General features: G+C 34.8%; 1 protein-coding gene across 1 annotated transcript; it reads left to right on the plus strand.

Annotated features, from left to right (window-relative positions):
* The first annotated feature begins 413 nt into the window (after window positions 1–413).
* LOC134276479 (uncharacterized) lies at window positions 414–10,878 on the plus strand. The gene is made up of 4 exons (XM_062758731.1): window positions 414–758; window positions 1,176–1,385; window positions 1,921–2,052; window positions 10,278–10,878. The coding sequence occupies exons 1-4, from the start codon at window positions 455–457 to the stop codon at window positions 10,787–10,789; spliced, it is 1,158 nt and encodes a 385-aa protein (XP_062614715.1). The 5' UTR covers window positions 414–454; the 3' UTR covers window positions 10,790–10,878.
* Window positions 10,879–11,434: the final 556 nt, after the last annotated feature.

Genomic DNA, 11,434 nt, shown 5'->3' on the forward strand with positions numbered 1-11,434 from the left:
ATGGATTGATGGTAAAACTTAATCTTTTTGGTTCATAAGTCATTCTATATCTATTTGTTGGAGTATAGTCATGTTCTCCCAAAATAAATTTGTTAAAATATTTCCTTCTTATCCACAACATAGGATTTTGGAGTTTGATCATATATCTTTTTTCCTAATCTAAAATTGTTCAGGTAAATTGCCACTCCCCTTCCCTAGTGGAATAGAAAAATCTGTAATAGCTGAGAAAAAAGTTACAATCCACTGTTTATTCTGTGACATTAATGAAGCCAAAGAGGTGACATTAAGGCTTTCTTGAAAGCCAAACTTGTATCACCCTCCTTTTAAGTTTTCCACTCTGATTACTAGGTTCAGTACTTTCTGGCCTTTGATTGAATTATAGTCGGGTTCGTTCTTCACTTTATACCGACCTTTTATACCGGGCTCGAGCGAAAATAGTTTTCGCAGATCGAAGATGGACAAAGGTGCACTTAGAAAAAGTCTCAGGCTCTTTGAGGATAACAATGCACGTTTTGCTGTTATCAAACTTCTTTCTTGCAATGGGACAGAAAGTGTCACCTTTTCTGACGCTAGTTGTGGGTTCGAAGTCTTGACAGACGAGAACAAAACACCATGTTTTGTCCCGTTTACAGAAATATTCGAGAAGGGCATTTCTTTCCTCCGAGAAATAGAAAATAACAGTTGTGAAAAAATTGAGAGACTACAAGGCCCTACAAAAGATGCTCTTTTGTGTCTTGAAAGGTTTTATAAATCAAAAGGTAGGTGATTTCCAAATCTATTTTTAGATAGCCTTTCAGCAAAAAGTTTCAGATGAGAAATCATGAAGGCATTTAAAATTAGTTAAAATAATAATCATAGGTTTTTGTAATGCAGTATGAATTTTGTAATATGGTAATAAGTGTCACAACCTATTTTAGTATTGTAGTTGTAATAATGAATGAACACAAATGTATACAGCTGCTGGGTTCGATTCTATTTTATATAATTTATGTAATAACAGAAAAAGGTAATGATAATTAGTAATATTAATTAATTAGTTATAGTTCACCCTGTGACGTAAAGGTCACAATTTCTTGCTTCAGAAACAGAACTTTGGTGTATTACCATGATTACCAGAAGTCCTTATACATGTAAGGTTTAGTAATTTTTTTTTAACAACACTTTCTATTCTTTAGAACAGAGTGAAGCCTCCTTGAGAAAAGTCTTTGACATGGGAGGGGAGTGTAAACCCCGAGTCTTAGAGACAGATATAACCCTCTGCCTCGCGGAGCACCTCCTACGAAGACTGGCCCCCAGGGAGTCCTGTGTACTCAATAACATGTTCAAGGGAAACAACTGCAGGTGTGGGTGTCAAAAGGAACCTATGTTTTCTCCAACGGGAATAGGTGAGATGAAAACGAGTAAATTTTTGTGAGTCAGTCCAGAACAGCACAGAACATTGATTATTATTGAACATTGATAACATTGATCATGTGAAAAGTCATGTGATTCATTTTGAAATTTCTCAATTGTAATTAGATAGATTTCAATTGACTTAAATTTAGCAAAAGTTACCTCCCGTTGGCAGCCATACTGGACTCACTGGAGGTCCAAATGCTCATATTCCTTCATTGTTCAACCAATTTTAAATTTTTATATTTGTGATTTTGAATTAGGAATCATTATTTTGCTGAAGTAAATAAATTTTTGGAAGCCTTCTTTATTTAAAAAAAATTATTTATTAAAGATTTTCCACCAAATATTTCAGTCTGCTATATTTTCTTAAACTTGGTAAGACAAAAAGGAAAACTCACCGAGTCGACCTCCAGTATGGCGACCAACGGGAAGTAACTTTTGCTAAATTTAGGTCAGTTGAAAACTATCTATTGCAATAATTTGCTCAGAATGCACTTCAGTTATTGATATTCTTTTGTATTTCAGGGCATGAGTTAGTGTGGCATGGCTTTGTTGACATTATCTTCTCATCACATCAGGGAATGTCAGCTATCGCTTATACTGTGGTGGAGAGTAAAGAAAACAGTCCAAAGAAAAGAAAACGAGATGAAGTGGATGGTAAGGCTTTTCAGCATTAGGAGTGAAATGGTTCATGGTGGTATCGATTCACCGCAGTATTTTTTCTGGGTTTGATATTCGGTGCAAAATCTCCACTTTTTTTTCGATTCATTTTTCATTCGGTTTCATAATTCAGACACATTTAGCATAGGTAAAAGATATTATTATACCTCATTATAAATATTCTAAACAACGAGTTATCTTATTGGTTCTAAGTCATCACGTGATTGGGCCGTAAAACTTCATATTTCCCGGCCGTCGGCATGCTTTTCATCATATTCCACCTCTTCGGATATTTAGTGCATTTTCCCGCAAAAATTATCGTTCGTTTAAAGAAAACTCCTGAGAGTATAGTAGACGTCACCTTAACCTGGTTTACGTCATAAAACTGATGATAATATGTTGACCAAAGAGTTTTAGTAACGTTTTGTTAGAATGAAAGTGAATTTGAGAGCGGTGCCAAATTTGAAAGATTATGTTTATTTCAAAGGTTTTGATTGTTTCGGTATAATAAACAATTCATTGCATGAATGTTCTGGAAACATGAAGACTTATTCAGCCAAGAAATATCATATTCCCCTCAGGCGAAGCCCTTGAGAAATATGATTTTCCTTGGCTGAATAAGTCTTCATATTTCCCTCACTATCATGCAATAAATGTATAATGTTACTCACTATGATTATTAAATATTAAATATATATCTTAATTTTTTTTTAACTGATAGTTTGAAATAAAATTCAAATCATTCTAATCAATTTCTGCTTGTCTATTTGCAAATTAAGTAAAAGAATACATAAAACAACACTTAATTTGTTTCCTCTAATCAAAATGTATCCAAAATAGTGGTACCAATACAAAATTGTATGATAAGTAGTGTCCTTTGATGGAGATGTATCATTTCACCCCTTATTCAGCATGTTCAGAATACTCAATACAAGTAGCACTCTGCTATAAAGCCATGGAATGGGAGGGGGTGTATGTTGGAATCACTAAGTACAAGGCTTTGTTCATCACTGCATATATCTATATCCTGCTTTAGAAGTTGATTCTAGATGAGTTACATGTATAAACACTTGGAAATAGATGGAGCTAAAGCCAACAATGACATATGATTAGTTTGATGTAGTATCATGTACTTCGACCGAACTGTCAAAATGAACCTTACCTACTGATTTTTTTCAGCACTTTGAATTTATTTTTTTTTTAGTTTTCATAGCATAATTTCTCTAAGATGCTTTTTATGCGCCCGGATCGATAGATCCGAGGCATATATTGTTTTTGTCCTGTCTATTTGTCTGTTTATCTGTCTTCTGTTTGTCTGTCTGTCTGTCTATTGTCAACTTTAACCTTCGCCATAACTTTTGAACCATGAAAGATAGAGACTTCATATTTGGTATGCAAACTCCATTAATGAAGCTCTTTCAAATGACACCAAGGTCAATGACCTTGTTACCGTGACTGTGACCTATATGCTAAAAGTAGCTTTTTAGAACTTTCACCATAACTTTTGAACCATGAGAGATAGAGATTTTATAGTTGGTATGCTTACTTCACAAATTAAGTTCTTTTAAATGACACCAAAGTCAATGACCTTGTGACCTTGACTGTGACTTATGTGCTAAAAATAGTTTATTGGACTTTGTTGCCACCGGGCGCATAGTGTTTCACAAACACATCTTGTTGATTGAAATTTTTATATCGATAAATAATTAATCTGTATACTATCTGTTCTGTTATGAAAACATAAATACATTTCTAAGCCTGTGATTTTTTGACAGTTATCATTTTGTCCAATATTGTAAAAAAAAAAATATTTATTTACCTACCTTCCCACCTTGAAAAATATGGGCCGGAGTACATCCAACAAAAATATTTTTAATGATGGCTTAAAATATGTGATTTTTTTTTTTTGTACATAGAAGTAGGTAAAATCCTGCTGAAAAGCAGCATTGCTGCAGCAAGGTAAAGGGAACTCAGGTGACATTCTGTTCTGTTTGAATATAAAGTCTGCTAAGTCATAAATTTTTTAATTCACCTCACCATGAAGGTGAGATTAAATTTATCACCCTGGTGACTTATTTTGCAAGATTGATGCAAATTTCCAATCTTACTTTGAGTAGTTGTTGACTGGATGAATGATTCTTGAATGACCAGTTTCATGTTTTTAAAGCAAGTGCATTCCTCAGTTGATAGGAACCATATGAGGTTTATAAACTTGTACTGTCGATGCCTCCAAGTATAAACATAATATATGCCTATCAAATGCTTCACATCACAGAAACCTCAAACCTTAACTTCTAGGATGAATTTCCAATTTAAAGATTTCGGGAGAAGTTCATTACCCCAATTAATATGCTACATTTTGTCCAAATTTGCACACACAATGCATCTAAGCATGCATTTACCTTACTTGCTTCAGAACCTGCAGAAACTGGCCTACATTTTCAAAATGACTGATTGATCACAATAATTTTTTAAGAAGTCCTATTATTAGGTAACTACAAGGGGTTATCAAAAAGTTCGTGGCCTGAGACTATAAAATAAGTACTATGTAGTCTGTGCTTTCAAAATTTATAGGGAACATAAAACAACAAGAAATGAAGAAATGTTGAAAATTTTAGCTTGATACGTTCATTAATTGCCAAATTATTATAAGATAAAAACAACATTATATGGTCACCTGGCAAGGTCGCCGTTTAGTTTCGTGACATCCGCCAACGTCTTTGTTTTTCTATTTCCACTTCTTCCACCTCATACACATATTTTGAGATTAAGATTCCCTGGAGCTGAGTAAGGACTTAAACCTTTCTTGTTTATATTACTTTACAATGTCAGGAACAGTGGCTTTCAATGCATATAATATTGCAAATGGATTTATACATTTGGAGAGATCCTCGCTTGATTTTGGCAACATAATTTGCTTTTTGGGAGTTTAATCAATACATACAAAACATGATCAATGGGATTCCTTTTTTGACATGATTTATTTTTCACACCTTGAGTATAAATTGACATTAAATGTGTATCAATTTTCTCTCTGAATCTCTTTCGGCATCTAACAACAAGTACTGTATACAGGGAAATTTTTGCCCCTGTTTTATTTTCTCCTCTTTCGCCCTACCCTCATTTAGGCGAATTTAATATGGGGCAAATTCAAAAATACAGTATAATTTCTTAAACAAAACTAGGACTGGGCGAATTTAAAACTGGGCAAAATTGTTTGCAAGAGTGAAAGGGTGAAAATAAGACGTGGCGAAAATAACCCTGTATGCAGTACTCTGGATTCATTTTATTTTTCCTTAGCCAGTTGAAACTTTTCTTAGGTCTGTTTAGTTTTTTCAGGGGCAATACTTTATAGAATGTTGGAAAAGGAAACCACTTCCCATATTTGACGTCATTTTCAAGGTTCTTACTTGTTTTGACTCTATGTAAAATTTACGATAAATTTCATAGAACTTCCAAAATGAGCTGAAAATTCCATATTCAAAGGAACAATTCTTTCACAAGACATACCTGAGTTAACTGGATTTATGGATGTCAAGTATTCATATCAAAAGTGTTTTTCTCAACTACATTTAGGTCGGAAAAACCATGTGTTCGAGGTTGCACCCTGGACATACCATTGCTTACAGAAACATTACTCATTTATAAAAAAATAAATTTTATGATTCGTGGTTTATTCTATAGATAGACTAGATGATGCTAACTAGATATTTTGAAATCCATTTATGTATCAAAAGCGGTTTTAATTTTATAGCGCTAGTCCACGAATCTTTTTTGATAACCCTTCATATATGCCTATAATTTGTATAAATATGTTTTCAACTTTTCAGTAGTCACTGTTATGAATGATCTATATTCCTGGTTGAATTACCAGGTTTAATGTTTTTTTTCAGCAGGTTTAATCTCAATTCTGAACAAAATTGGGTAGATGCTGATGCATGTAGGGATGCACACCATCATAATTTTTAGGTCACCTGAGTCACTCAGGTGACCTATTGCTATCTGTTTTTGTCCGTCGTCGTCCGTCGTACGTCATTCGTCGTACGTCGTTCGTCGTCAATCGGTCGTAAACTTTTGAACATTTTCAGCTTCTTCTCTGCAACCACTGAACCAATTTCAACCAAATTTGGCACAAAGCATCTATGGGTGAAGGGGAACAAAAATTGTGAATTTCATGATCCCTGCCCCCCTGGGGCCTGGGGGGTGGGGCCAAAACCACTAAAATTAATGCAATCTTCAAAAATCTTCTTCTTTACTCCTGGACATCAAGCAGTCAAACTGTTTGCATGATTGTAATCAGCATTGAGTCCTTTACCAAAATTGTAAAATTCATGGCCCTGGGGTCAGGGGTTCTTGTACTAGGGCGGGGCTAAATAAGTATATAGTGAAAATGCATTATTTCTTTGAAAATCTTCTTCTCTGCTCCTGGGTATTAAATAAACTAACTAAGTACATAGTTATGATGAGCAAGAGTGCCTCTACCAAAATTGTGAATTTTATGGCCCCAGGGTCAGGGGTTCTGGTGTCAGGGCGGGGCTCTATTGATTATATAGAGGAAATACATGAATTCTTTGAAAATCTTCTTCTTTACTCCTGGGTATTAAATAAACTAACTAAGTATATAGTTATGATGAGCAAGAGTGCCTCTACCAAAATTGTGAATTTTATGGCCCCAGGGTCAGGGGTTCTGGTGTTAGGGCGGGGCTCTATTGATTATGTAGTGAAAATAAATGAATTCTTTGAAAATCTTCTTCTCTGCTCCTAGATTTTATATAATTTAACTAAGTACATAGTTATGATGAGCAAGAGTGCCTCTACCAAAATTGTGAATTTTATGGCCCAAGGGTCAGGGGTTCTGGTTTTAGGGTGGGGGTGTATTGATTATATAGTGAAAATACATGAATTCTTTGAAAATCTTCTTCTCTGCTCCTAGGTTTTATATAAACTAACTAAGTACATAGTTATGATGAGCAAGAGTGCCACTACCAAAATCGTGAATTTTATGGCCCCAGGGTCAGGGGTTCTGGTGTCAGGGCGGGGCTCTATTGATTATATAGAGGAAATACATGAATTCTTTGAAAATCTTCTTCTTTACTCCTGGGTATGAAATAAACTAACTAAGTACATAGTTATGATGAACAAGAGTGCCTCTGCCAAAATTGTGAATTTTATGGCCCCAGGGTCAGGGGTTCTGGTGTCAGGGCGGGGCTCTATTGATTATATAGAGGAAATATAGAGTGCCTCTGCCAAAATTGTGAATTTTATGGCCCCAGGGTCAGGGATTCTGGTGTTAGGGCGGGGCTGTATTGATTATACATGTATAGTGAAAAAACATTAAATCTTTGAATATTTTCATCTTTGCTCCTAGGTTTTAAGCAGATGAATTACCTATATAGTTATGAGCAATCCCTAATCTTCAAGAATTGTAAATTTCAAGGCCCCAGGGTCAGTTGTACCATAGTGGGGGGGGGGGCTGTACTTATGTACTGAAAATGAATGAATTGTTTGAAATGTGCGCCTTGGTATTAATCAAATATTTTTGAAAAGCAAGTATGCCTTTCCAAAAATAGTGCAATGTGTGGATCTAGGCCTAAGAGTCAAGGGTTCATGTGTGGTAGCGGCACTACTGATTATTGCTGAATATTACTGATTAGTTGAAATGCATTTTTTGTTCCCCTACCCTGCCTATGGGTATAAAGTAACCAAACTAAGGAACTGCTAAGTGTATAGTTATGATGACCAGATTGTAAATGCTATAGCATCTGGCTTAAAACATGGATCAAATTCAGTCACTGGAAAGTTGTTGAATAATGCTCAGGTGACCTATAAGGCCCAGGGGCCTCTTGTTTGTTCATATAAAACTTTGCCTGACTAATAGATAACTTTTGCCAAAATAAGCTAATTTTTCTTGAATGCAATATTTTTTTTTTTTCATTTTTTTTTGTTTGTTGTTAATACATTATGTGTTCATATCATTTTAACCAATAAAATTTGGTGGTATACTTATGGAGGAATGCCACACCAACTTTTTAGCTCACCTGAGCCGAAGGCTCAAGTGAGCTTTTCTGATCACATATTGTCCGTCGTCCGTCCGTCTGTCTGTCCATCCGTCTGTCCGTCTGTCCGTCTGTCTGTCTGTCTGTCTGTCCGTCTGTAAACTTTTCACATTTTCGACTTCTTCTCAAGAACCACTGGGCCAATTTTGACCAAACTTGGTACAAAGCATCCTTGGGTGAAGGGAAATTTAAATTGTTAAAATGAAGGGACATATCCCGTCGCAAGGGGAGATAATCAAGAAAAGGCAAAAATAGGGTTGGGTCATTAAAAAATCTTCTTCTCAAGAAACACTGGGCCAGTAAAGCTGAATCTTATGTGGAAGCATCTTGGGGTAGTGTAGCTTCTAAATTGTTCAAATCATGACCCCCGGGGGAAGGGCGGGGCCACAATGGGGAATCAAAGTTTTATATAGAAATATATAGGAAAAATCTTTGAAAATCTTCTTCTCAAGAACCACTGGGCCAGAAAAGCTGAAACTTATGTGGAAGCATCCTGGTATAATGTAGATTCTAAATTGTTCAAATCATGACCCCCGGGGGAAGGGCGGGGCCACAATGGGGAATCAAAGTTTTACATAGAAATATATAGGAAAAATCTTTGAAAATCTTCTTCTCAAGAACCACTGGGCCTGAAAAGCTGAAACTTATGTGGAAGCATCCTGGTATAATGTAGATTCTAAATTGTTCAAATCATGACCCCCGGGGGAAGGGCGGGGCCACAATGGGGAATCAAAGTTTTACATAGAAGTATATAAGAAAAATCTTTGAAAATCTTCTTCTCAAGAACCACTGGGCCAGAAAAGCTGAAACTTATGTGGAAGCATCCTGGTATAGTGTAGATTCTAAATTGTTCAAATCATGACCCCCGGGGGAAGGGCGGGGCCACAATGGGGAATCAAAGTTTTAGATAGAAATATATAGGAAAAATCTTTGAAAATCTTCTTCTCAAGAACCACTGGGCCAGAAAAAGTGAAGCTTATGTGGAAGCATTCTGGGGTAGTGTAAATTCTAAATTGTAGGAATCATGACCCCCAGGGGAAGGGCGGGGCCATTATAGGGAATCAAAGTTTTACATAGAAATATATAGGAAAAATCTTTGAAAATCTTCTTCTCAGGAACCACTGGGCCAAAAAAGCTGAAACATATGTGCCCATGGAAGGATCATGGTGTAGTGTAGATTTCAAAATGTCTAAATTATGATCAGTGGGGTAGGGTGGGGATGCATTATGTATAACAAGGGGGAAATCTGGTAAAGAACAGAATGGTCAACGCTTCTCAGGTGAGCGATGTGGCCCATGGGCCTCTTGTTATTTTATTGATCTCTGAGTCAACCTTTTTAAACAATGGTTTCAGCAATTATTTTTTTTAATTTTGGCCAATCCCGATCAAAATTAAACCAATCCCAATTATAATTGTACAATTATTGGAAATTAATAACTTTCCCCAAGAACACTAGTCTGATTGGGTGTAATAAGGGTTAAAACATTAATGAACTTGACAAAAAATAGATTTATTCATTGTAAATACATGAAAAGAAAATAAATTAGTATTTTATTCATTTTGTGTTAATTTTGATCGGGTTAGGTCCAAATATTAAAAAAATTAATTTCTCTAAAATTTCTCAATTTTGTTTCAATTTCTTTTTAAAATATGATTGACAAACATGTTCTCCTCGTTTGTGACTTGTTTTATGGTGTTTTTAACCATAGGTTTTAAAAAATATTCACAAGTAATATTCACACAAATATCTTTTATTTTCATAAATAATTTTTTATAAAAAAAAAAATTAAAAAGTCTAACGAGCCTTTCTTTACATATTTTTAATTATAAGATATTCATATGATGCATTCATTTACAGCAAACTTTAAGCTCGAAAACAGCTTATTTGGATGTAAATAATTTTTTCATTGTCTTTGAAAAATACAAACAAATTAATATACCGGGTAATATGATTAAGAGCGTATATTGGCCTTTCAATGCTGAAACCATTGTTTAAAAAGGATGACTCAAAGATCTATCAAATAAAAAGTTGGTGTGACATTCCACCTTAATATCATTTTCAAGAAGAGAAGTAAAAAAAATAGTTAATTGAAATTTTGAAAAAAATGAATTTTCTTTCAGTGAAATAAAACCAATTTGACATATTTATCCTTTTCTGTTTTTCAGATAGGCTTGATGATGATTCTCAGAGACGGACAACAGAAGATCTCAAACAAAAATCACCAGATTACAAACTAGAAGAAGCCTTCGCTCAGACAATAGTGTTTTCCTTGACTGAAAATCAAAAACATCCAAACTGTTTAAATCATATGGTACCAAACATTGTGATATCTCCAGAAAAGTTTGAAATAGTGCTATATGATGCAGAAAGAGATGTTTTGCTGTGTAGCAATTCTATTTTCTTATTCAATTTGGATCTTCCAGAGCACAGAAGTCTCACTAATGAAGCCATAATTATTTTATGGATGGTGTTACATTATGAAATATTCTGTTCTGGATTGGAAAAGGCCAGTGACGATGTGCTTGTAAAATGTAAATCAAATTTCAAAAGTCTAGTTGAAAACAAATGGGATATATACTCAAATTCACTAAAAATATCTGTGTTGGAATTTAACCCAGTGAAACGTTGGTCAGTTAATGAGTTACTTAGGCGAGGTCATCAATTAAATCTACATTAAGAACCATATAAAATTAAAGAAAAATAATATGTAGTTTGATTTTTGTGAATTTACTTTTTTATTCATAATTAGGTGACTGAACTCAGAGATGTTTAACATTATTTTTATTACGAAACCTGCATGTCAGAGTGGTTATAGCACCCGCTAAAGAGTTGCAGAGTAAGGAACTAATCCTTATGTCCTGGGTTTGAATCCACTGGGGTACATTGAGACCGTTCCTTCAAATGACCCCATAAACCAAGACCTTGGTATGAACCAAGATCTAATATCACAGTAGGTGTTATCATGAAAAGATTCCTCACTGCTCTTGAGAATAATTCTCAGGTATAAAGCAGCCTTCCACTGGAAAGAGGTGGCATATCCATATACGAGGGTTGTCCCAGAAAAATCTGAACATTTTCAATATTTGCTGTTTCACTAATATTATAAAGTTAAAAATTGGTATACCTCAAAATTAAGATGATTCACGGTTATTTCAATAAAATATCTCTATAAATACCATTTTTATATTTGATCAACGAATCATACAGAATAGCAGTCGGCGCAACACAGATGACGTCAAAACGTCACTCGTGAAGTCTTTGAATTTGTTCAGGAAATGTGCATCCTCAAAATGCCACAATTAAAATAAAATCAAGAAATTAC

Source organism: Saccostrea cucullata, unplaced genomic scaffold, assembly GCF_032062105.1.
Source record: "Saccostrea cucullata isolate Sc308-1 unplaced genomic scaffold, CSIRO_AGI_Scuc_v1 ctg13582, whole genome shotgun sequence".
In the NCBI taxonomy this organism is placed as follows: Eukaryota; Metazoa; Mollusca; class Bivalvia; order Ostreida; family Ostreidae; genus Saccostrea; species Saccostrea cuccullata.